The sequence below is a fragment of the Branchiostoma belcheri genome, unplaced genomic scaffold, assembly GCF_001625305.1.
Source record: "Branchiostoma belcheri isolate BF01 breed outbred unplaced genomic scaffold, Haploidv18h27 scaffold3, whole genome shotgun sequence".
Taxonomy (NCBI): Eukaryota; Metazoa; Chordata; class Leptocardii; order Amphioxiformes; family Branchiostomatidae; genus Branchiostoma; species Branchiostoma belcheri.
Genome location: NW_017803909.1, coordinates 5,066,823 through 5,094,198, shown reverse-complemented (window position 1 = coordinate 5,094,198; position 27,376 = coordinate 5,066,823). Strand labels below are relative to the sequence as shown.

The window sequence follows — 27,376 nt, the reverse complement described above, 5'->3', positions numbered from 1 at the left end:
AGAGGTCTTAACTTCTGCATGCAAGACAGGTAAAATGTGTTGCGTATCATTCAAGAAGTAGTGAGCAACTCTGCATAGCCTGTGTAACTTTGTTTTGTTGTTCAGTGAATCTCTAGACATGGTGGGGTTTGGGTGTGACAACTATGGTGAAAGGTTTAAAGGGTACATATACATTGCATTTGGTGTAAGAACGCATTTTCACCTGCAAGAAATGTTGCAATTTGATATAAGACGTATGTCTCACCTGCAAGAAATGCTGTAAGTGCGCATATATATTTGATGGCTTAGAAATGGGGAGAAACAGGGCGGTTTCACTTTCATTTTTACGTCTTACCTGGTCACCTGCGGCTGTGGTTTGGGATCTTAAGTCAAAAACAACAGCTGACGTTCACAACAGTAAAAAAAAATATTTGCCTGACATGATAAATGCATCTTTGTAATTTGTGTATATATGGGGCTATATGCATATGTGTATATGAAATACGTGTACGTTGTACCTCCACCATTGTCTGTGGTAAACAAAGTCCAGGTACTTTCAATATGGCGCCCGGTGTGACGTCGATCCTTTTAAACTTTGAAAAGCAGCTGGGAGAAGAATTCATAGCAACGAATGAGTTTTCTGTAAACTTGGGGCAGCTTTCATAGAGGAAAGTTTGTCTCATAGCTGTTTTATCAACGTGATAACTATTTTCAACAGCGTGCGAGCTTGCATGTACTAACAACGCGTTAACCTTGCAATCATTGATTCTATTTCCTAAAGTGCAAAGTCGCACAGTGGGGCAGTCTGTTAGGTTAGGAGGCCGCCATGTAGAAATGGGGATGAATATAAAGCTCTGTTCTGATTTTTTGTCGAGATTTCAAGTAGCAAAAAGCAAATGGAAAGTAATGTAAAGTAGTAGTTGCGAAGTAAAGTTGCGAAATGGTAACTAATGTCGTGTAATTGTGTAGTCTCCATCAGTAAGCATGCCGCTGGACACCGTGCTATGCCTGGACACGTCGGGCTCCATGGCGGGGAGGGGCATGAGGGAGCTCAAGAAGGCCGTCAGAGAATTCCTTCTGGGCGTGCAGGTGAGGACGAGCCCACTCCGTTTCTTTTCCCAAAGACAGGCGATGGCATTGTATATACTATATATAGAAACAAAAGGATGGGGCGTCTAAAGTACTAGGTTACACATAGAAAGACAATAGTCCCAGAGGATCATTCTCTCCACAATGTCATGCATGATTCAATGACTTTGACCCATACAATGAAGAATATCAAATGTCATGAGTGCATGTATTGGCATCGTGTCCTTCTGGATATAGCCGATAGGGGGCGCTTTGTAATAATGCGTGACATCAGATCCGAATGAAAATATTGTGAAAAGTCAAGGTCAAACCAGGTCAAACTCGAAGCGTAACACTTTTTCGATTGCTTAGGGCGCAGTTCGGATACATAAGGTAAAATTGATTTACTGTAATGAAGTTAATAATTCTATATCAATCGTGGTCGTTGAAAAAAAGATGTTTACTTCGACAGGAGACGGCCAGCAAACATAACCTCAGGGAGAATGTTGGCGTGGTGGAATTTGGCGCCAAAACTCGCATCGTCCAACCGCTCACCAATAACTACGCCGCGGTGTTGAGGGCTGTTGGTACGTCGAAAACATTTTCTTTACACGTATATTTCGCTTAGATTGTGTTTTTTCTCTAAAATCAGTGCAAACTAAACAATGATAAGAAGTATTCTTTCTCCGTATTCACATTACCAACTCTGTCCGACTAGCTAAGCTACTCTTGTCACCATTTTGCGTCTTTGTTTTCTATTCACACCCGTCAAGGTTAAGCTTAAGTCCTACAATTATGTAGATATAGCCATTATGAAAATCTAACATACATGTACATTTTAAATCTAAATGTTATTTGTTGTACAATTTGCACAGACAACCTGAATGCAGGAGGTACCACACCGATGTTCGAGGGTCTCATGGAGGCGTTGAAGGAGGTCCTGCAGAACGGTACGCTGGACTCGTTTGTTTTCATCAAGGAAAAGTTTGATAGACGTAAAAAAATTCATTGCACCAACTGGTAGTTTTAATGGAGAGAGTTATATGCCACTTGCATGTGATCAGGAGATGAGAGGAGAACTATAAGGGCACCTTCCCTTTTCCCTTCAGGTGGCGTGCTGGTCCTGTCTGGTCAGAAGAAGATGACCCCACGTGTCATTCTGATGACCGACGGACACCCTGACGTAAGTGTTGACGTTGCAGTGGTGCGGAAGACAAAACAAGAATATGGAATAAATTTGCCTGTTACATGAAAAATTATGAGATGCAAAACTTGTAGTACACTGAATTTCATAGTCTTTTCAAGTCCCACGTAGAACGCTTGAAGACCAAGAAAATATCGTTAGATCTGTTGACAGTTTTGACGTCCCTTCTTGGTTCTCCACTTGTGTAGGACAAGGAGAACGTCCTGAAGGCGGCGCTGTCGTTCGGTCCGGCGGGCTGGCAGGCGTGGGCCTGCCGCATCCCATCCCCATAGCTTGCGTGGGCTGCGGCGGCGACGTGGACGGGGTAAGTACCTGGCTGTGAAGAATGTTAAGCAACCATTTTCTTCATACTTCATTTTTCTTTGCATTCCTTTGATGGTTCTGTAATTATGGTAATGTTTGTCTGGTCCAGGACCTTCTCCAGGCAGTGGCGAAGCTGACTAACGGCATGTACGTGCAAGGAGACATCGGTCAGCTGTCCGAGTTCTTCCGCAGACAGGTACGCGGCACACACAGCACATGGAGACACTTCTTGTTGCTTATTTCACCATCAAGACCACAGGATGCATTGGTTGCTGGACAATGTTCTGACAGTTTCTTGTCGCAACTTATTTGTCATCGTACCATTTCAAAATACATACATTTGATTGCCTTAGACTAATATTAACTTTTCCTTCTTCCAATCTCAGGTGCTGCTGATTCGTTTTGCAGCTCAGTTCTCACACGGTAAGATATGCTAGTATACAATCATTCAGCTTAGACATTGTCAGTCCAGTTTTAGTTTTAGTTTTAGACTGAGCATCGCCTTGTTCTTGCCACTTCAGATATGCGCCAGTTGCGGGATCTGATGGTACTGCGTCAGTTCTTGGCCCAGATGGGAGAGAGTGTGGACGAAGAAGAACTGGTGAGCTCGCACATACAATTTGGAGACATATAAACAATTGGATACACATGCGGTACATGCTGTTGTTTATTCGCTAACTAGGGGTTCTTGGAAAGGATTTAGATTAAACTCTGAGTATTGCGCTTCCACCACAAACTCATTATTTTCAGATTTTTTGCCCTAAGAAGTCGTCGTGACATTTTGATCATTCCACACTTTGTTCTCCCCAGGTCGGACTGAAGACCCTCCTGCTCGCCATGTTGCTGGTCGCTGCGGATGACGACGACAGCGACGATGAGGTAAGATGTCAGTAAGACATTGTTACTGCCATGAACGTACTTCACATTTTGCTTGCTCATAGTGGTACATGTAGTTTGCAAATGGTACATTTGGATTGCCAGGCCAAAATTACGACAGGAGCGGTATATTTCATCCTTTATTTCTCCAACTACAATGTTATGTTCACATACTTAACATCGGCGCATTTGTAACTAAGAGAAATCATAACATGATATGAATGGGAACTGACAGAACTGTTTCATGTTGCACCAGGAGCAGGACAACATGCCGCCGCTGGGGTCTCGCGTGCAGCGGGGACGGGACTGGAAGTGGGGGAACCAGGACAAGCAGGGCACCGGCACGGTCGTCAAGCACAAGTCTGACGGTGAGGACACATGCACACACAACTTATTACTCTTTCAGACTTTCAGACAGTACCGATAGCTTCTTTTCTGCCATTCGTTGTAGAAGAAGAAAGTAATTGTATTTTCGTCAAAGAGTCAGGGGTCATAGCTCTGGCCTTTTACTAAACTATCTATGACACGTGTGATTCCAGGCAACCTTGTGGTTGAGTGGGACCATGATGACAAAACCAACTACAAGTACCGGTTCGGCGCAGAGGGAGCAAGAGATGTGAGGGTAAGTGTCGGGCAAGCAGCTATCCTTTAATGTTATCAAAATACGCATTCCATAGAACAAGTGTAGGGGGCAGAACACGAGACTAGTATAGTAGAGAGGAGATCTAATACTGAGTACCTCCGACCATGTTGCCGGAGTCAGTCTGGAGTTGTAACTCGTTGCGTGAAGACCTTCTTTGTGTCTGCGCTACACAGCGACTAGGATCAGCGCGCTTCAAGTACTGTCGCATATTTGAACAGTTGTATGTGTAACAGTAATTATGTGTTTGAACGTGTTTGCAGCCAATTGTTACAGCCAAATTGTTGTAGCCAAATGTTTACATCAATACTTGCCTTTGCGCACAGGTTGTGGACGAACCGCGAGTTGTGGGTCCAGGTGGAGGCATCATGCCGGGATGCCGGGTAGTCAGGGGTGAGGGAGTCTTTCTAAAATGTACACTGTTACTCGTAAAATACTGCCAGCTTTTGCAAATATTACAGTATGTTCTATTAATTCAGTTTGACATAACATATGAGTGGATACATCGAGGGGTACAGTGGGACAGTTATACACATGGTTTCCATGCTTCAGGGCGAGACTGGGCCCCTCGCTACGGTGACCAGGACGGCGGGAGGGGAAGTGTCGGCTCCGTCTACAAGGTCAAGCAAGGGGAGGACTACAACGTGCACGTAAGAAACATCTCTGGTGTCACCACCAGTCACGTATGTGGTAAAAGTGAGTGGATAAAAAACATTTGACTTGGATTGCATTTTAGATATTTGACCAATTTAAGATGTCGATAATACAATAATATCATTTTTAGGTCCGCTGGCCCAACAAGCACAAGAATGTGTACAAGTACAAACCGCCCAACATCAAGGAGATTCAGATGGAAGGTACGATAACATTCTAGTTTGCTTCTTTCGTTTTCCTCTGCCGTTTCTAAAGCCATAGTCTAATTTCAGCTCATTCCAAACTTCTGGATGACCGTTTGTTCCTCCCTACAGAGCACGCGATGCTGGGCACGGTTGCTGCCCTGGCGGCCCTGAGCCTGGCGGGGTCCGGCGGGTCTCCCGGCTCTTCCCGCCCGTCCTCCGCCCGGCCCGGTACCGGCTCAGGGACACGCCAGGGGTCGTCTGACGCCTCCTGCTGTGTCATGTAAACCCGACAGAGGTCGGACTGACTAATCTCCATGCATTTCATCATCAAAAGTGGTCGTTTTGTATCTGATTGATCTTTTCGACTTCAATTATTCTACTCGTGTCCTATATCAGTAATTATAAGGGATAGGGGTTGGGACTTGCGCTTGTTGAATTTCATTTACTAAACCCCAATAAGCTTGTTTCGATTTTGTTTATTTGTCCATGTAATCAGTATATCTCTATTTAATCATTTTGTGTAGATGGCGCCGTTAATATAAGTTCCATGCCATCTTGTTTTATGTTTTTGCTGTTTTGGTAAAATAAATTTTAAAAATCTCCAAGCAGATTCGGTGGGGAAAGGGGACTTTATGTTGGCCGCCGGTATCCATTGACCGCCTGTATCTAATGTTGATACAGGCGGCCAAAAACATAAAGTCCCCTTTCCCCATCGAATCTGCTTGGAGATTATGACTGACGCCGGTTTCGTGGTCATGTAACCTGAAGGAGGCCCTGTAAACGCGAAATGCGACCCGAAAGAATGTGAAAATACGAAATTCCTGTTATACTATCAAACAGTGATAAGTAAGGTAGAGGCCGTCACAATTACCCATCGTTTGTTTTTTTTGTGTTCACCTAACCTTTCAGCAGGATCAAATTCGAATACGCGTATGGTATCACAGTATATGATATATCATAGTAATATGACTGTTACCAGTTCAAGACATTCTATTATACGACAGGCAAGGGGTTGTTAACACGAACTTCTAAGTATCATCATAATGTCTTTGGTTAACATACGTACCTAACAATAGCGCGTGACATGTGCCTCTGAATATAGCGTATTAGGAGTATATCTTTAGTCTTTGGGCTTGGACTATTTTGTCTTTAATACCTGTCTTTAATAATGTGATGCGGTAACTTTCGCAGATCAACTTAATTCGATGTGACTTATACGTCGACGTTTACGACGTTTTCGTTAAGATTCTTGTACTAGTTAGGCACCATGTGCTCTCGGGTCCGACTTTTTTCTAGAACAGAATTAAGAATAATATAAAATTATATTAAGCTAAAAAACAGGAGCCGAGGTTTTCTCAAATCATCGATTCATACAATTAGCTTGTCGTAGTTTTAATGTTGTTAGGTGGAAATTATTTAAGAATCTAATAGTATGTTGAAATAACGCGAATACTTCATAGAGAATCATTCTGCTGTTTAACAAAGAGAATAAGATAACATCACGTACACAGGTACCTGGTTTACGCGTTTGGTCTGTGCTCAAGGGTTGAAGTTAAATCTCATTATACAATCATCATAAACTTTCACACAGTTTTACATTCACAGTGACAACTGACACGTTGTCCTAATGATAATGACAATGTTAATGATAATAAATGAAGACCGTCAATGTCCATACATAATGAATGAAGACCTTTATTCATTGTACATATACATACCGACGACCTTTAGTGTACATAGTTAAGGTACATAACCACAAAAAGGGAAAGATACAACATAGGCATACAAATGATGAAGCTGGCACTAGCGCTATAGCCAACAATTACAATAGAACCTCCACAAGTCCAAGATAAAGAGCAATTTACCGGAACAATGTAAGTAGTAATAACTTCTTGACTGTAATTTTACCAAAGCCTGTTTGAACATTTATGGTAATCAGTGTTATTACATGTACATAGCACTTTCCAAAACCCATAAGTTTGCCAGGCAGAAACTGCCAGCCAATGTCTCATACTACAAGGAAGACTGTGGAACATTTTTGGTTAGGCGAGGCTGACTTCTATTCGCTTCTCTGTGATGGTGAAAAGGAATGTTATAGGATCATAAGTTTGTCAAAGCTCATTAGAAATGTGAATTTGTCTGTATGAATCGTCGAGAAGTTCGGTAGCTAAAAGTTTGTTTGTTTTTTCCTTCAGTGTTGCACATCACTGTCCCTAACAGCCATCGTCCCGTACCAGATAAAACACACAGACTTTTGCGATGGGTGTGCAGGCACCGGTGGTCAAAATCTTTTGACAAAAGATAAAGTTCAGAAGGCTTACCGCAGAGTGACTTGACCTGGCTGGTATTCCTACCTTACCTCTCCGCTGAAACTTGATCCAGCAAACCAACAAACGGCTTTTGTGCAAAAGTGAAACCAGTTCCTCTTCAGCAAGAACTAAAATCTAAACAATCGCGCGCAAACAATCTAAGAATAAACCAACAATGGTCGCCAGTTGACAGAATACAATGGATTTTTCTGACTTTTTCGACCATTTTTCAACAAGAACACACTCACCTCTGACCGTGTTAAAAGAGACTGGCTGGTGTAACACATCAAGAACTCACAAAACTATACACTTTGTACAATCGTAATATAAAAGTAAACAGCCATTTCTTGTTTTACAGTCCAGGTGTCCGCTCCATAGTCACTGATTAACTTTAAGGGTCATTGATTCTGATAAATGTACAGGCCTACTTTAGTTACCTTATTTGGCAAGGGGATGGTAATGTCAATATCCAGTTTCGAAGAAGTGGACAGTTTCATTCGTGGTAAACTTAGACCGGATTACCGTAGATGTAGTAACGTTGGTTATGTGTCCTCATGTCATGTATTTTTTGCAACTAGTGCAGACTTACTTTCACGCTTATATTTGCTTCAGCATACACGGGAATTTGTTTAGATATCTATCTGTCTGTCTCCCCTGAGAAATGGACGAGTCCAGGAGTGGGTCTTAAGTTTAAAGTGAGCCATTGTCACAGTTATTTACTCAAGTTGTTTTTCTCCTGGCCCAGAAGAACTGCACGTCTGCAGACACACAGGTGAGTTCAGCTTCCAGACTCCAATGTCGGATAACTTATCTGTACGTAGTGTCTGATAAAGCACACTGTGTGCGAGAGAAGTCTTAACTAGGTCTGAACCTTGCACCAAAGGTAAAGCTGGCGGGAAAGAAAAAGTCTGGTTTACGGTGAACATCAACAAATGGCGACAATGTGCTCACAATTGTTCACAATCACTGAAAATTGGAAATACTAGTATCAGACTGTGATCCGTGTACAGTAGAAGGGGTATACATAAATGATCAGGTGGTGCTAATCGGTTGACCCCAAAGTTAGACGTGAGATGTATGTACTTGTACATGGTAGTTGTTTTCTAAGAGCGCAAAGCTAAAGTGAAGTATAACTCTGCACCGATTTTCAAACAACCGAATGGCACTCGTGGGATTTATCACCTGGAGGTGCATCCAGCAAATATCCTACGTTTAGTCTCCCGTGTGTGTCCTGCACAAGTGGGAAAATACATTGTTTCAGTGCTAGATGGCGTCTACAACGTTCTAATGAACAAATTAAGGCGTTTTAACGCATTTCGGTAGCATTATTTCTAATTCTAGAATCAGTGTGAAAGTTGAGATCAGTCGATATCCAATATCCATCTATCGATATATATCGAGAGATACCTATTAAGAATATGGATATATATATTGACTTGCTCAACTCAAAATTTCAAATTTTCCCACAAGATCCCATGGAACTCATAGCGGGCTAAACGCATGTTTTGTTCTCGATGCTACGTAAATTACCTGCGTGCCACAAACTTAGTTCTTGAACTTGAAGTGGCGTTGGAAATTACCCGGCCCCTTGTTTAAAGGCCATTCAAGTATGAGTATAAGATCGCCTGTCCGTAAACGAAGAGAAGGTTTGAACGAATGTACTTGATAGTTAAGGGCAGAAGTGCCTAATCAGCGCTGTAATCAATGTATTTGCTTTATATCGTAGGTTATTGCTTTACAGCGTAGGTTATTGCTTTACAGCGTAGTCGATTAGGCACATATTACCGACAACCAGACTTGATTTACAGCGTAGATTAGGCCCCCCGGCAAAGTCTTCGCCGGTACTTGAAGCCAAGAAGTTTTTTCTGCTCCTCCACCTGTCATAAACAAAACAAGTCCCTAACTACACGAACTGAGTGGTTGGCATGCTATGGTAGCACACGGAAGTAGACGCGACCACAATGTACGCAGCTTTGGAAATCAGCGAACTGTGCAGATCAGGTTGAGTTGAGACGCATGCGGCATGTACATGTAGCTCAGGCGTTATCTAATGTTCCAATCGACTCTGCGGGAGAACTTAAATCGTTTATAAATGGATTATGGGTTATTGGGGTCATGTATGGCAAATACTTGTACAAAAACAACGTGCCTATTAGTTACGTTGGCCGTGGTACCATGACTTGTCATGTATAGAACAAACGAAACATTTAACATAATTGACAGCCGCCACGTACGTTTAGTTACCGATTTTTGTACGTTTAGTTACCGATTTTTGTCACGTAAACGACTTGTGGCTCGAAGAGTGTGGATATGTACCGGCAATGTCGTATCAAGTTTGTTTGATACTGAACTTGAACGTCCATAAGCATACTGTCGGCTATCCGAACTATTCCAAACGTTTTGAAAGACCCTAGTATCGTCATGTCAAGCGCCTATACATGTATGTCCTGATGATAACTTGATTTTCTTGTTTTCTTTTTGGACGTTACTTCGGCCCCAAGTTTGACCACTGACCATGCCGCTGGACACGGTCCTGTGCCTGGACACCTCAGGCTCCATGAACGGCCGCGGGATGGCCGAGCTCAAGAAGGGAGTCCGACAGTTCCTACTCGGCGTCCAAGGTATTCTTATGTTCCTCTGTCTTCACAATAAAGCAGGTTTATGATATGATAAAAAACACAACAGGTACTTTGGTCAGATTCCTTTTTAAACCAATGACAGATGTCTTCAAAACCACCGTCATGTCAAACTCTGAGAGGAAAAAAACGTTCAGAAAAGTGTCTCCTCATTCCACAGAAACCGCGAACAAGATGAACCTCCGTGAGAACGTGGCCGTGGTAGTGTTTGGGGGAGGGGCCCGCATCATACAACCGCTGTCCGGGAACTACGCAACCGTTTTGTGGTCTGTAGGTACGTCAGAATGACATGTACATTGATGTATATTGATGTATCAGGCAGGTACATTAGATAATTGTAGAGAAAGCGAGTTGTATATATGCGAATAAATGTGGTAATAAATGATGGTCTTAAATGAATGTGGATCTGTTTTTGCTTTTGAGACGACCCTTGAGCTTCAAATCCCTGTTCGAATGCTCCTCCCGTTCTTTCATCCTTTCCATCAACAGACAGCCTAAAGGCGGGAGGGTCGACGCCCATGTTTGAAGGTCTTATGGAAGCGATGAAGGAAATTCTGCAGCATGGTACGTCATTTGGTGCCTTATAAATGTTTACCGATTATGTTGTGGCGTGTCAAACTCATCATTATAGCTTTGATACTTCTTAGGTTGTTGTAAGAGACCGAATAGTCACCACTCATTCCATATGTCATTCTTATCTATAACGTATCATCACACCAAATGTCATTACCTGCAAATAAAGGTTCAATAAACGTCGCTTCTACACATTTGTCGCTAGGTGGCGTGCTGGCCCTGCCGGGTGGCAGAAAGATGACCCCTCGTGTTATCTTAATGACGGACGGCTACCCTGACGTAAGGCATTATTTTATACATGTCATGTATAATAGTCAATTGTCAATCCATACTACTTATCTATTCAATGTCATAATCAGCATCTTCAATGGAGTGATCTACCTGTTGGCCCAGTGTTTCTGGGAACCGTCTTTAAGACGCACATCCCGTAAATCTTATGTAGTGGACATTCTTTATTCCTGTACACAGGACAAGGAGAACGTTCTGAAGGCGGCGCTGTCGTTCGGTCCGGCGGGCTGGCAGGCGGTGGGCCTGCCGCATCCCATCCCCATAGCCTGCGTGGGCTGCGGCGATGACGTGGACAGGGTACAGATTTCATCTCTCTTCTGCTTCAACACATTTTATTTCCATGTAATTATATGCTTATGATATGATCTTTTGTTGTTAAAAACCGTTAACAGTTTTTCTGTAAATCGATGGTTCATCTTTTAGGATCTCCTCCAAGCCATCGCCAAACTCACCAACGGCATGTACATCCTGGGTGACGTCAGTCAGCTGTCGGAGTTCTTCCGAAGACAGGTAGTTATAAGTAGCTTTCTTCACATTTAGATCAAAATAAGCCGAGAAAAAAAAGCATATGTCAACTCAATTTTGTCATTATGTATATTCAATGATTACATAGACTGATTGATGCTTTGTTTGATGTTCAATATCTAGATGCTTCTTATCCGGTTTGCAGCGCAGTTCAGCCACGGTAAGACACCAGAAACTAATCCTATCTATCTTTCACTAGTATCAAACGTGGGTCTTTGTCTACATGTCTTCTTGAAGGCGTACATTCACAAGCTCTCCTTCCTCATACTGGCATCTTCTTCTCCCCTCAGACATGCAGAGGCTGAGAGACATCATGGTCCTGCGGCAGTTCATGGCCAAGATGGGGGAGAGCGTGGACGACGATGAGCTGGTAAAAACTGGTTAAAAAGCGCCAAAGGACTGTAACGTAGCATCGCATAATATGAAGCAACTGTTTTGAGGAAGACCTTAAAGCTTTGTCTATAGATTACACGGGCAGCCTTGCCAAAGAAGGGTAGACTTTGAATTGGCGGTATCTATACGTCGATGTCAAAAGCCTATGAAAAACATTTACTCTTGAAACCTCATTACACTAAAAACTGTATACATGCTGGTGATCCTGGTGATACTAATAGCAGACGAAGGGTGGATATTGGTATAGCCGACGTGTACGTTTGGAATCACGAGGCCACATTACACAAGCAATGGATATCGTCAGGCGCTTAGTTTTTTCTTTCGTATTCCAATCTTCCTCCTTAATTATACAGGCTGGTCTAAAGACTTTGCTGCTCGCCATGCTGTTGATGTCAGGAGATGACGACGCAGATGACGAGGATGATGTAAGTCAGGACCAAATAACACATTGATGTGCTTCTTTTGACAGTATGAATTCGAAATATTTCGTCACAGAACTCATGTACAATCAAAATTGTTGCATGGAAGAAATAGGCATACATAGATAAATAGATAGATAGATGCATAAGTGATTCATTCATACGTCGAGGGTCAAAGGTTGGCATTCATACACCAGGAACGGCCAAACATGCCGCCGCTGGGGTCGCGCGTTCGCCGCGGGAGGGACTGGAAGTGGGGCATGCAGGACCGCATGGGTGTCGGGACCGTCGTCAGACACAGGAGTGATGGTGAGTAAACATTGACACAATTCTGTCTTCCATCGCGAGTCACAGGTTATCCTTGAAATACTGTTTAGGGTGACCCTAGTTTATGCCGACCCTAGTTTATGGCGCGACCCTAAGAACCCAGGATCCCACCAAGACCCATTTTCGAACTTGACCTTCAGCTCCCAACGGGAACCTGCCTACCAAAGATCATGATCCATGGCATCAGGGGTAATGCCGCATAAATCCACACACCATCATAGCCAAACTGAACGCATAACCTTCTGGCGAAGGTTATCAGTTCAGAAATCCTCTGATCGATGTTTGGATCTCCTTCCTTCCAGGTCAGCTTGTGGTGCAGTGGGACTACGATGATTCTACCGCTTACGGCTATCGGTTTGGAGCCGAGGGGGCGAGGGACGTCAGGGTATGGACTATTTCATTATTACCTTCGCCAAGAAGGTTATGTTTTCAGAGGCGTTCGTGTGTGTGTGTGTGTGTGTGTGTGTGTGTGTGTGTGTGTGTGTGTGTGTGTCTGTGTGTCTGTGTTTGTGTGTGTGTGTCTGTCTGTAAACACGATAACTCGAGAAGGTTTAAATGTGTTGACTTCATATTTAGAGGGTGGATAGGTCTTGATAAGACCTCGAAATGATTAGATTTTGGGCCCCCTAGCGGCTTTTTATGGTACTGCAGCTGAATTTCCGGTTTTGATATCTCGTGATCTGGACGTGCTAGGGTCATGAAATTTGGATGGAGGGTAGGTCTTGTAATCATTTGGCGAAGGTATGAGATCGTGGAACTCTTTGTGCTGCGCGATTTACACTGGTATATGCTGGAAGCTTGACATGGCATGTCAAACCGGACATCCTCTTTTCCTATTTCAATACACTTCAGAAATTGCCTTTAGAAATACATCTGTTTGTGAAGAACGTGTGATTCACGCATGATGTGTTACTGTGTATTTTGAAATCTTTCAATACAGGGAGAGCGTAATTACCTCCGGGGAAGGAGATATCCTTCCGCGAGGAGGTTTTACTATTGTTCGAAACATTTCTGTCAGCAGCTGTTTCTCGCGATCGGCTGGACGGATTTGTCTGTGGTTCGGTATACGTATTGCTGTTGGGCTGCAGATGATGCAGAACGTTTTTGTTTAATTGTATATGTGTTTATGGGCGTGGAAATAAAAGGTTTTTAAGTGCTCCGGACACCCCCGCCATGCTGAAAATGGAATTTACCATGTTGTTAAGGAATGGGGAGGTTTCAGTTTTGGGTCTTACCATTTAAAAGGGGTCAAACAGAGGGGTGTCTGGTTCCGATAAAAACGTTGGGTGACGGCGCAGCAATGACGGCGGGGGTAATGGCGCGGGTGACGCTGAACGCTGGGTGCAAGCCGAGTCAGCGCTAGATCTTCGTGTCGCGGCATTTACTTCCAGAAATACGGCGATACACGTCAATTTACTCAAGTACGGCGCGTAGCTAGCATGGCAGCAGCCAGCAGAAGTGGTGGGCGGGCGGTATGACGTATCCGCGTTACGCGTCTCTGATTGGTTGTTCGCTTCAGCTGAGATCGCCGGGCGGCAACATGAAGGGCGCGGGGACGCGAATTTTCTGTTTGAAAATATGCACTAAACGCTGTTTTCCAGGACTGCATAGCCACATCTAGTGAAAAAGTGCACAATTAATATAAATTTGGGAGGAAATATTTGTTTCTTTGTCGATTTATGGTGTCGATTTATGGAACCCGGAAGTGCAGCCGAGACCAGCGCGCAGCGTAGACCAGCGTGGCAGTTTGACGTGTACGATCAAAACATAAACAAAACTCCCGCTGAAAAAGGGAAATTATCCTGTATGTATGCATTTCAGATCCCAGTGACTATGTTTACGATGGGAATAATTGTGGACACGCACGATGCGCACGATAAGCCTCAGAAATTTATGTCGCAAGTGGGGCATTCTATAGGCTTGCACGGCCAATGTCTGGCACGCTACGCGGCGTACGTACACTGCTGCACATCACAGCCAGCGATTCAGTGTCTTAAAATATTTTTTAACATCAGTATAACAATATTTTTAAGCATATGTGATCAAATTTCTGTAAAAAAAATTTGCACAATTGTAAACATAAAACATGAATAGATCGCTGCTATACTGGGCGTACCATTTCGCGTACATGGCCGGCTGCCCGGCGCAAATACTGTCCCGATTTTTCTCAGTAGAAAACCAGAATAAATCACGCACCCGTAATTTGGCTTCGACCCAGAGCTCCTACTTCAGAGTTGAAACCTACAAAAATAGTAACTTTATTAGAGCATGGAGGTATTATACCTCTATGATTGGAAGAAATATAGTATTGCGACACGTGCATAGAATTTGACAAATGGGGGGGGGGGGGCGTGGCGCTACCTAAAATTCTGCTGCGCTACCTAGTTTTTGCCCACTGTGCTACTTTGCTCAAAAAAGTATTTCGAACACTGCGTTAATCAACAGTCCTTACCGAACCAACCGTCAGTAGCCATCAAACCGGCATACAAACATATTACGCACATAACTTTCATACTACACACAAACAAATAACCTAAACCAATAGAAAAAAAACCCGGAGGTTTGAAATCTACGATTTCCCTTGTTGAAATTAATTACACACGTTGGGTTCCTACAGGTGGTCGACGAGGTACGTGTCGTGGGACCTAGTGGGGGCGTCAAAGTTGGGTGCCGCGTGGTTAGGGGTAAGTACACATTGTATGCATTCTATGCTTGTAAAAATCATAAGTGTGTGACAGACCGGGTAGTGGTGCCCTAATGTTCAGCAATTGAATTCTATTAGCAAAAAGGAAAAATCATGATATGGTGTTCATGTTTTCATCATGACCAGATAGAAACTCATGGTATATTGTAATCTATGCAACATTCTATATAATTTGTGTGTTTTCATAACTCTTCTATTAACAAAAACAAATGTACCAGTATGTGAGTGTAGAACATTTCCCTTTGATAAAAAACTCTAGCCTGGTTACCAGACCTCTCCGCAAATAGGATGTAGGATTGGGACCTATAATAGGCCTGGTAACCAGGCTAAAAAATCTCAGCTGCACCTCATTTCTATCAGATAAAGAAAACAGATCTTTGACCAAGGAGCTTCAACAACATAACGTCCTTGTTTTGACGTTGCAGGCCGAGACTGGCAGGCACGGTACGGTAACCAGGACGGCGGGAGGGGTAATGTCGGCGCCGTGTACAAGGTTAACCCAAGGGAGACGTTCAACGTCAAGGTTAGCGAACTTTTCCACTCTACGTTAACTTTGTCAACGTGTTCTAATTATCAACTTTCCAAGTCTGTAGTATTCCTTTTTTTCTGAAGGCCATTTCTGAAACGGAAGGATAGAGAAAGACCACAAATGAACAAATCTCAAGTTCTCGCAGTAGACTGTATTCTAGCTAGAATCATCAGCAACAGTGGTAAAATTAAAGTTGACAGTTATAATTTCCATGTGTCGCACTTCTATTATTCTAGGTCCGTTGGCCCAACGGGACGAAGAACAGCTACCGCTATCAACCACCCAACATCAAAGATATTGAGTTGGAAGGTATGTCAGAAAATTGTAAAAAAAAAAACACGTTACCCGTTAGAAGAATTTAGTTATAGAGTAATGAGTGTAAAGACTGGACGCATACTCTTCAGCGTGTTAACCCAGGTGACTATTTCATTCACCCATCCTTAAATATAAATGATTGCTGATACAGATGTTCAATCATTACACTATTTTGGCCACTCCTCTTGTATAGGCTACCTGGTCGCGTATACCAACGTCACTCTACTATGATGTAGATTGTTATGTCTTCACCACACCACTTCGTGATGTGGTGAAACATATTGTTTTCTCCCATGTTTCTCCTCCTCCTCCCCCTGTCATTTCTAATTAAATGGATTCAACTCTGCCATTGTTCAGCCAAATGACCTGGTACGGGGGATGTGGTGAAGCCATCTGCTGCATTTGCTCCGGAGCAAATGTCGGCCTTTCTACTTTTAGATACTTTTATACGTATCATCTGCCTGCCTGCTTTTCAGAACATGAAGTTGTGGGAACTGCCGCCGTCCTGGCTGCCCTCAGCCTGCTCGGAGCTGTGGGAGGGGATGACTCCGATGACAGCCCTCCGTCGTCACGGTCTGGCACCAAGTCAAGGGCCTGCAACATCATGTAAGGCCACAGCAAGTAAATTTTATGGATGACATCCTTCCCAGACTCCTAAATTTAATGCGATAAGGCGAAAAAAAAGGAAGGTGGGTAAAAAAAAGATTTCTACATTTTCAACATTTTGAGATCATAAACCTTGTCAAACTAGAATTGAGGCGACAAAACATGACAACACAACCAGCAGGTCTTTATTCGTGCATTTAGCAGCAGTATCACATTTCCTTGTAGATGCGTATACATGTCAGCTAACAATTGTTAAAAAGATAATTCATACATGATGTCAACACTTGACATCAAACACGAGCGATCGTGCCTCAAGTTTGCTGCATCGCTCACGGTCTGTAACCACTAGGCTTTTACAGCATTTTGTTCATTTTTGGCTTGTTGGTCACCGTCAGACAACAAATTATTTTTTTTTCAAAATCAGGCGAAAATCAATGCGCGCGTTGATGTCATCCATATAAATTACTTGCTGTGGCCTAACAGCAAACGGGACCATACGACTACCGAGGAAGATAGAGGGGACCACAGAGATAATTGTCTCAAGTACTTTAAAGTACTGACGGCATTCGAAGGCTTACGCCATACGTCATGTCAAAGATTATCATAGATCACATGAAAAATGATTTTGTGTTTTGGTGTAAAGCCTGTAAACTGGATTGCGTAATAGCAAGATGGTGTTCTTTTCACAATGACAATTGCAACGGCAAACCAATGAGGCAATATTCAAGTCAATCTACGCAATCACTAAACTCTTTTTCGAACTATAATGTTGTGCAAATAAGGTATAAATTTTTCCAGCTTAGTCTTTGTGCAAGTGTTGTCGTGATGTGGAAGCTTGTACCTATTTATGGTTACATTTTTTAATTCAACAGTTAATTTTCTGAAAGTACCTTATGTGATTACAGTAGTACATCTAAGCGTGTTTTATAATTATACAAACATATCCACTTAGTTCTGATCATGGTACCTTATATCCAGGTGTGTTGTTGGTTGCTTGAAAACTGAAATATGCTTTATTTTTATACATTTTGGTTGTGTTTGAACTCTGCATGTATACTTGCTGAAAAGGACATTCAAAAATAGGTACTATAATTTCAATACATACACGAACGTATACTAGTAGTATGAATGATCCACCCCATGATCACACTCTCAATCTATCATGAACTAAAATCACCACTAATACAGTAGTAGAATGAGTGTTTACTTTTGTGCGTTGTGTGGTGATATGTAGCAACCGATTTTTTTTTAGAAAGGACTTGTCTTTTTGCCTTACTCTGATGCAGTCTCACCACCTTTAACGTGTAAGAGTGCAAATAATAGTGTGCGTTGTGTGGTGATATGTAGCAACCGATTTTTTTTAAGAAAGGACTTGTCTTGTTGCCTTACTCTGATCATTCCAACCACAAAGGCAGTATGGGTGGTTGTGAAAAAAAGGGTTTTCTAATTGCTTTGTGAAAATTAAGGCCAATGCCGTCAATCATTGTGCTGTTGGAATAACGCGAATACTTCATACAGAACACTCTGCTGTTTAACAAAGAGACATCAGATATCATCACGTACACAGGTAACGTGTTAACGCGTTTTCTCTCACGGTGCTCAATAGTTAAAGTTTACAGTAAGGTGACTTTACTTGACCCCCTCTCTTTGTGTAAGGGCCCATTACATTCATCAACAACAAGACCTTCATTCTACATACATACCCACGGTGACACTAGCTAAAGCCTTTTGAAGTGACTTCGCTTCGAATTCTTTGTGATGGCGGAAAGGTAAGAACAGGATCATGTCTTTGTCAAAGCTCATTAGAAATGTGAATTTGTCTGTATGACGTAGGTGTATGAATCGTCGAGCAGTTCATTTTGTTTATTTGGATTTTTCACAAAGTAAAAGGGAGGTCAAAACAGGTGCATACGCACCTTTACAAGTTGCCCTTCCCCATACTAAAAACACATGTACAACACCAAAATTTACATTCGGTGGCTATTTTTTTTCGTTCAGTGTTACACAGCACGTCGGCATAGTGTACCTGCGCGAAGCTCGTAATGTATTGTGCATAGCACTTCGACAGAATGTCTCAGATAAGGTTGTATTTGCGCTTATAAGGTTAACAACCCGTCTGAAGTTTCCAAATGTTATGTAGGAAAAGATACCGTCTGCAACAGGCAAAATTCAGATGCAACTTTGACCAAACAACCAACGAAAACCGTGAAAAATCAGGGTTTCGCGCAGGGCGAGGTTCAGTATGTTCTGCCGACGTGCCCCATAGCCCGTACCAGATGAAACACAAAGACTTTTATAGCGATGGGTGGTTGTAGAATAATTGTTTGACAAAAGACAAAATTCAGAAGGCTTTCGACAAGCTGACTCTTGACCTGGCTGGTATTCCTTACTGCAGGCTGGGTTACCTCTCCACTGAAACTTGATCCAGCAAAACAACAAACGGCTTTTGTGCGAAAGTGAAACCTCTTGCTGTAAGTTCCTCTTTAGGAGGAACTAAAATCTAAACAATCGCGCGCAAACGACCCAAGTATAAACCAACAATGGTCGCCAGTTGACCGCATACGTTTGACTCTTCTGACCCTTTTTCACCAAGAATACACTCACCTCTGGCCGTGCTAAAAGAGACTGGTGTACCACATCAAGAACTCACAACAAAACTATACAATCGCATTGTAAACAAACACCTTGTTTTACAGTCCAGGTGTCCACTTCATAGTCACTGATTAACTATAAGGGTCATTGATTATGATGAATGATGGGTACAGACCTTAGTTACCTTATATGGGAAGGGGGTGATAATGTTTTAATCATTTTCTAAGAAGTGGACAGTTTCATTCCTGGTAAAATTAGACTAGATTACTGGAGTTATCGTAACGTTGGTTAAGTGTCCACAAATGTCGTATATTTGCTAGAAGTGCAGATTTACTTTCACAATTATCTTTGATTAAGCATAGACGGGAATTTGTTCGAATATCTATCTGTTTGTCCCCCTTGAGAAATGGACGAGCCCAGGTGTGAGTATTTTAAAGCGAGGCCATTGTCACGTACGGTTGTTTACTCAAGTTGTTTTTCTCCTGTCCCAGAATAACTGCGCGTCTGCAGACACACAGGTGAGTTTAGCTTCCGGACTCCAATGTCAGATAACTTACCTGTACGTAGTGTCTGATAAAACACCCTGTATGAAGTTAAGATGCGAGGGAAGTTTTGAATAGGTCTTTACTTGGGTCTAGACCTGAGGTAAAGTTAGTCGGGTCGAGACGCAGGTTGTTGTGGACTTGTGCAAACGTTATCTAATATTCCGATCGACTCTGCGGGAGAACTTAATCGTTTATAAATGGATTATGGGTTATTGGGGTCATGTCTGGCAAATATTTGTACAAACACAATATGCCTATTAGTTTCGTTGGCCTTGATACCATGACTTGTCACAGGGAACATTTAACATAATTGCCAGCGGCAGGTACGCTTGATTACTTATTTGACGTAGACGAGATTTCTGTCAAAGAGTGCAGGTATATTCTGGCACCAGTTTTGTACTGAACAGGCCGGGCGGCTATCCGAACTATATATATATTCCTAACTTTCAACGACCATAATGTCACCTACTATACATGTACATGTGTATGTCCTAGAGATACAGTAATTTTCTCGTTATTACTTTGGACGTCGTCTCGTCATTTCCCAGCCCATTCCTGTGGTGACTTCGGCCCCAAGTTTGACCACTGACCATGCCGCTGGACACGGTCCTGTGCCTGGACACCTCAGGCTCCATGAACGGCCGCGGGATGGCCGAGCTCAAGAAGGGAGTCCGACAGTTCCTACTCGGCGTCCAAGGTAACGTTATGTCCAGAATTGCACACCCTCTGTTTGCACAGTAAAACAATCTTGTGATATGATAGGACAATATGGCTAAGAAACACAACAGGTGCTAATAACCGTGAAAGGCATTTCATTACCCTCGCCAAGAAGGTTATGTTTTCAGTAGCGTTTGTTTGTTTGTGTGATTGTGATTGTGTGTGTGTGTGTGTATGTATGTATGTATGTATGTATGTGGTTTTAGCACGATAACTCAAGAAACTTTATATGGATTGTTATGTATCTTGGTAGGTGGGTAAGTCTTCATAAGACTTTGAAATAATTAGATTTTGGGCCCCCTGGCGGCTTTCCTAGGTACTGCAGCAGAACTTCCGGTTTTGATATTTCGTGATCTAGACATGCATGATAATTATGCAAATCAGAGAGTTAATTTGCATAATTAATGAGGACGTTCTATAAATCTGCTGTATTCTATAATAGGCCTATAGCCTATAAATCTATGGTCGATGGTCTCAAAGCCACCATGTGAAACTGAGAGAAACAAAATTGTACAGAACCATATTAGCCTATAAAAGAACAATTCGTACTTGCCTAAATACAATGTATCTGCAGTTTTAGTGTCGCCTCTTTCTACTGAATATTCTTCACTAAACAGAAACCGCGAACAAGATGGACCTCCGTGAGAACGTGGCCGTGGTAGAGTTCGGGGGAGGAGCCAGCATCATACAACCGCTGTCCGGGAACTACGCAACCGTTTTGCAGTCTGTCGGTACGTCAGAACGACATGTACATGTTTACTGTAGCTTGATGTATGAAACGGCCACGATAGCTTTTTTGACGGCATTGTAGACATTCGAGTAAGTCACGATGGTAATGTTGATCCTGGTCTCGGTCATACAATCCTAATTATATTCCCACACATTCCCATTCACAGATAAACTAGAAGCGGGAGGGTCGACGCCCATGTTTGAAGGTCTCATGGAAGCGTTGAAGGAAATTCTGCAGCACGGTAACGTAAAGATTTTTTTATTTTTCATTTTTATGTATTTATACGGGTTAGCATATCGCCATTTTGGGGCTTTTCAAGGCTCCCTGTGACATACATAACATAATAAAAGGTAACTTATTGGCGATTAAGGAGGATTGGTGTCTTAGTTCTTCTCAGTGAGGATACGTCAGATTTGTCAGTATCACCCAGCGCCTTGATATTTGTAAGTTTATTGTTAAAATGCAGAAAAGATCGCCAATACCTCAGTGCACCATTCTTGATGATGGAATATGACTTTCATCACTTTATGTAGAGCCAAATAACCTACACTTCATCACATCCGTCGCTAGGTGGCGTGCTGACACTGCCAGGTGGCAGGAAGATGACCCCTCGTGTCATCTTAATGACGGACGGCTATCCCGACGTAAGGCATAACTTTATACATTTATGATATTTAGTCGCCATTTTATACTGCACAACTTACTACTCGTTTCTTATTATCAGGATCGTGCTCTCAATTGTTTCAGTCTACCTCTTAATTGTGTCAGTCGTTTAGACATTCGGCCCTGTTCATACGGAAACGCCTGAACCGCGATTCGGGTAAATTTCATTCCTCACATCTGGTCCACGTGCCACATGTTCCTTTCAAACCGTGCCCGATCACGATTCGCCTAAACTACATTCATTGTCATTTGGGGAAAACACGCAAGGTAACTTGTTGGTGCCCCCTCCCAGCGTACCTCGGCCGAATGCCGACGTGGTCCCGCCAGAGGCGGTGAATCTGGTCCTAGAACGGGCATATTATTCGGTCATTACTGCTCTTTAAGTTGCTGCCACGCTTCGTGGAATCTTGATCAAAAGCGGTTACAACGTCTCCATGTGAACGGGGCCTTAGTCGCACGTACTACGTATACGTACAAGTTTCTTCTTGCACACAGAACAAGGAGAACGTCCTGAAGGCGGCGCTGTCGTTCGGTCCGGCGGGCTGGCAGGCGGTGGGTCTGCCGCATCCCATCCCCATAGCCTGCGTGGGCTGCGGCGATGACGTGGACAAGGTACAGATGGTGCCAGTTTTCTGCTATAAAACATTTACTTTTGCTATATGATGCTGATATGTTCATGTATTGTGATGGTTGGCACTATAAAAAGGTTGTAATTGTACCAAGTCTAGACCAAGGATGCTGCCGTTAAATGGATTACCCTGTTATTCCAATGATATCGTCTCGTATGTTGTTGTTGTTACCGTTATTTTGATGACTCATACTTCTTTAGGATCTCCTCCAAGCCATCGCCAAACTCACCAACGGCATGTACATCCTGGGTGACGTCAGTCAGCTGTCGGAGTTCTTCCGAAGACAGGTACTTATAACTATGTCATAAATAGCTTCCCTTATATGAAAACCATTACGATATAAGAAAAAGTAATGCCACGATAGCCATTTCAAGTTATGTTTGCGTCCTTACATGCAACAAAGTCAATACATGATCACATGATCACATCTATGTTTGTTTGATGCTCAATATCCAGGTGCTTCTCATCCGGTTTGCAGCGCAGTTTGGCCATGGTAAGATATCTAATAACATATCCCATGATTTCACTATATCATCAAATGTTTTGCTTTTTTCAAAACTTCAATAAAACGTTTGTACCCTATCCAACTTACATCCATGCGCTCTCATTCCGTCTACTCGTATTTCATTCTCCCGGCAGACTTGCAGAGGCTGAGAGACATCATGGTCCTGCGGCAGTTCATGGCCAAGATGGGGGAGAGCGTGGACGACGATGAGCTGGTAAGGACTGTCTCAAATGTAACCTGGTATTCAGCCTATCGTGGCTGGAGCAGGCCGTCTTCGGGGCTCTAATAGTTCCCCCCCCGCCCAGTACAACAGACCGCCCGGTAGGACTTGATTTGCCGGGAGTTGATTTGCCCTAATCAAACTCCCGCCGTGAAAAACCTACCGGGGGGAACCTAGCTCTGGCGGGCGGGGAAGAGCTTCAGCAGCCCCAAAGAAAACCCACCCCAACCACGATAGACTGGATACCAGGTTATCTCAAAAGCCGTAAAATACTATAAAGTGACTTGTCGACATCACTCGATACTGTTGAGGTCAAAATTTTCTTTTCTATTTCTTTCTTTCTCACAGACTGGTCTGAAGACTTTGCTGCTCGCCATGCTGTTGATGTCAGCAGATGACGACTCTGATGACGAGGATGATGTAAGTCATGGCCAAATAATTAATTCATATACCTTATTTGACAGTAAGGATTCTAAAATCTTCATAACACATTTGCCAAATTACATGACGGAGATGTGGCATTTCAAAAGTATACATATGTGATTAAAAGTGCTTATCTATGTATCGTTATTACTAATTAGAGCGAGCAGCCAAACATGCCGCCATTCGGGTCGCGTGTTCGCCGCGGGAGGGACTGGAAGTGGGGCATGCAGGACCGCATGAGTGTCGGGACTGTCGTCAGACACAGGAGTGATGGTAGGCAAAATGTCACCCATTTCAATACCATCGCCACGCATATCACAATTAAAGGACGAACCGACGAATTCCTGTCGTTTTCGCATCTGTACCATCTTTGTCACAAACCTCTGCAATTTAACCTTCAAATCAAAATTGTATGTAAGGAAGGATACCATACAGCAAGTGCTGTAGTAAACTCTGCTAAATCAGCACACATGATGCACACGTAGTTAATTATAAGACTGTCTCTGATGTGAAGTCCTCCTTCCTTCCAGGTCATCTTGTGGTGGAGTGGGACTACGATGATTCTTCTACTTACCGCTATAGATTTGGAGCTGAGGGAGCGAGAGATGTCAGGGTATGGACTGACAAGTACTTAACCAATTTTTAGTCTTCTTGTTAGTGGCCTACACTAGTGAACTTGTGAATTTTTTACAACCTTACTTCCTCCGTCTCAAAACGCAACCTTACTACATAGACCAGAAACATCGATATTTATGACATACCGCTATATATTACATGTACATATGTAACTAGCTGCCAGTGCATGCAGTGTTTTTAATTCCTGATCGTACAACGTTCCTGTGTATTAATCACATGCGAATGTGTTCTGTACATTCCCAATCTTACGCAGAAGGTAAGGTGAAAATGTCTGTGACGCTTTGGGTTAATACAGGTGGTGGACGAAGTACGAGCCGTGGGAAGTGGTGGGGTCAAGGTCGGCTGTCGCGTGGTCAGGGGTGAGGAGACGTCGTTTTTCTAAACTTGCTACTTACTAGCCTTTGATATCACGTTTATACGTATACCAGCATTCGTATCTTGCGTCTGTTTCTTGCATATCAAGCTTATTAGTTAGTGCTGATTGTAGTGTTTGGTCTATTGTTAGAAGACAGTAGATCGGCCTTGCAGCCAAAGCTGGATTGCACCGAGCTTCACAATAAAAATTCAACTACATTAAAACATAACTGTTAGAACAATATGCATGTAACGTTACAAGTAACATTAAACAGTATTGCCGTATTTAACGGATTTGAAACATTTGCCATGGCAGGCAGAGACTGGCAGGCGCGGTACGGTGACCAGGACGGCGGGAGGGGCAGTGTGGGAGCCGTGTACAAGATCACACCCAGGGAGACCTTCAACCTTCACGTCAGACATTTTGTTTTTATTTCAACTTTTCACCTGACTCCCACTCAGAGAAACTGAAAAAGAATTACCTTTGTCTCACTACTGCTGCTCGGAGAATAACGTGATGGCAAACGAAAGCATCATCATTGATCACATTCACCGTTCTCTTACTTTAGGTTCGCTGGCCCAATGGAACTAAGGCCAATTACCGCTATCACCCACCCGGCGCAAAGGAAATTGAGCTGGAAGGTATGTCGTCCTTGGAACCTACCAGCGTTGAAATCATTGCTATTCAAAGACTAGTACTAAGTAAGACAGTCCCATCTATGTCCGAGTGAAACGGTCCTTATAATACACGTGGACTGTGTAGATTAGTTTGCATGAGTTTGAAATCTTTGCTCCCTACCTTTTAGAACACGTGATTGTGGGGACTGTCATTGCCCTGGCCGCCCTGAGGGCCATGGCAGAGGATGACGACAGTCCGCCGTCTTCACCGGTACGGACTACACAGTCCAGCTGCTGCAGCATCATGTAGCGGATCACGTCACTACGGCCCCATTCCCACTAGGGTAAAATTGTCTAGATCGACCCGAATCGATTCGCTTTGATCCGGCTTCGATTGGGCTCGATCCGGACAATTCTATCCTAGTGGGAAAGGGCCTACCGTGGATGTCAGAGGGGGACACAGAAATCTTTTAATGCTGTCAGGACGTTGCCAATGGATTGTGTATAAACTCTGTCAAACCCTGCACCATCTTCAATTCGCAACGGTACTGATGTGCTGAGAATATGGAAGGGAGAGGGGCCAGTAATGGAATTGCGTCAAACGCCCACTTTGTTACATAGCAAAACATTCCTAACCTAGCTTGACAAATATAGATTTGAAGGGGAAGCAAAGACCTAAGGTTTGAAAGATTGGTGTGTTTTGGAGTGATTGTTTGTCAAGGTTCACCATCTTTTGGAGTGATTGTTTGTCAAGGTTCACCATCGATGCTCCTTGTATTCTACTTCCTTATTATTAGCCAGTACTTCCTATCCTACCAATTATAATCCATGTCCACACGCCTCAGATTGACACAGACACGTGCATATCCTCTGTAAGGCTCCATCAAATCAGACAAGTTTGTGTGTCACGATTGATTAGGTTATCAAATATATTGCTTGGACAGGCACTTCCGTTAATCAACACTAGACAATGTGTTGTTCTTCCATGTCAACTCACTGTTTCACAGGTTCACTCTATGTTGAGCGCTGAAGAAAAAGAAGCATTGTATTCAGGTCTGGTGAAAGTACGTAGAAAGCGCTAGCGCTAGCTCTCTTTTTGGTAGAGTTGTTGCCCGTGTAAAGCCACCGGCTTTTTCCCTAGCCTCCTTCGCAGTCTTGTTGGAGCGCGAATCCTTCTCTCCGCGGCAAAACCTCCCTCGGCAGCAAATCGTCCCTCGCGTCGCTCACAGAAAAAAATAACGCCGACGCCCAACAAGACTGCGAAGGAGGCTACTTTTTCCCAATGAGATTTTCATCCGCGGGGCTGAGACGGTTCTAGCATGGAGGTACAATGTAGATCTTTTTAACTCCATGGTTCTAGGAATTCAAAGACTGTTTCGTGACGTTGTGCATATTAGATATCCACCCACACCCTCCCACGCTACTACTCAGGTAAACCTTGCAAAGTAACGAAAAACCAAATTCAAACTAAGGGTGACAGTAACAGCTGATATTGCGTATGTCATAACTATATACCTTCCATTTTGGATAAGCTATACTTTATTCTACATCTCTCTAAAAGCGATGGAGATTAAATCTCGTGTTTCTTGTGGCTCGTGTCATTTTTCTGGGGCATTTTCAATCAGTAATGTAGGTCAGGAGTAAGTGAGCGGACGGTAGAGCAAAATTAAATGGTGGGAATAGAATAAAGTGCTTTTATTCCGCGACTGAAAGCGAAACGATAGTTCTCTATCTAGTAATCCATTATTAAATCTAGGGCCACCCATTCCAACCTTAGCTCACGATTCAAGATATCTGTCCAGTTGAGCTCCATATGGATAGAAACGTACGTTTTATCGCATATATTTTCCTCGCTGTTCTGTCCTTTCTATAACCGGCAAATGTAACTGGCCTCCAGGGCATATTACGTCAATGGTGCCTGTAACTCAAGTATCTTGTCGTATCATGTCAAGCCACGTGCCGGACGCTACAGAGAATTTTCTAAGACGCCTGAAGTACGGCTCTACGAGCAAGCTTTAATTGTTGACTGCAAGGTATAAACGCATCCTGTTGCCTTGTGTATGTCAATATCGTCATACAAAAGACAGCCGGAACCGTCCACATAGACACGCATCCTCACTATTTCTGGTCGGCAAAATATAATTAATAAAGCTGTTCTTACACAGGAATCCCGTCGACGCCGGCTTGTCGGAACAAAAAACCATGGCTATT

General features: G+C 43.1%; 2 protein-coding genes and 1 pseudogene across 2 annotated transcripts; all 3 read left to right on the top strand.

The window, feature by feature from the left end:
- The first annotated feature begins 952 nt into the window (after positions 1-952).
- On the top strand, positions 953-5,321 carry LOC109473461 (annotated as a pseudogene).
- A 4,391-nt stretch (positions 5,322-9,712) lies between these two features.
- On the top strand, positions 9,713-13,273 carry LOC109473381. Its single transcript, XM_019773242.1, has 12 exons — positions 9,713-9,839; positions 10,015-10,128; positions 10,344-10,418; positions 10,633-10,706; positions 10,896-11,012; positions 11,139-11,225; positions 11,364-11,400; positions 11,531-11,610; positions 11,987-12,058; positions 12,250-12,361; positions 12,682-12,764; positions 13,232-13,273. Exons 1-12 carry the CDS (start codon positions 9,734-9,736, stop codon positions 13,271-13,273), a joined length of 999 nt encoding a protein of 332 aa, XP_019628801.1. The 5' UTR covers positions 9,713-9,733.
- A 6,512-nt stretch (positions 13,274-19,785) lies between these two features.
- Positions 19,786-25,485, top strand: LOC109473454. The gene is made up of 15 exons (XM_019773317.1): positions 19,786-20,367; positions 21,005-21,118; positions 21,284-21,358; positions 21,688-21,761; positions 22,276-22,392; positions 22,610-22,696; positions 22,866-22,902; positions 23,049-23,128; positions 23,483-23,554; positions 23,716-23,830; positions 24,088-24,170; positions 24,489-24,552; positions 24,864-24,961; positions 25,117-25,189; positions 25,354-25,485. The coding sequence occupies exons 1-15, from the start codon at positions 20,262-20,264 to the stop codon at positions 25,473-25,475; spliced, it is 1,317 nt and encodes a 438-aa protein (XP_019628876.1). The 5' UTR covers positions 19,786-20,261; the 3' UTR covers positions 25,476-25,485.
- The last annotated feature ends 1,891 nt before the right edge of the window (positions 25,486-27,376 follow it).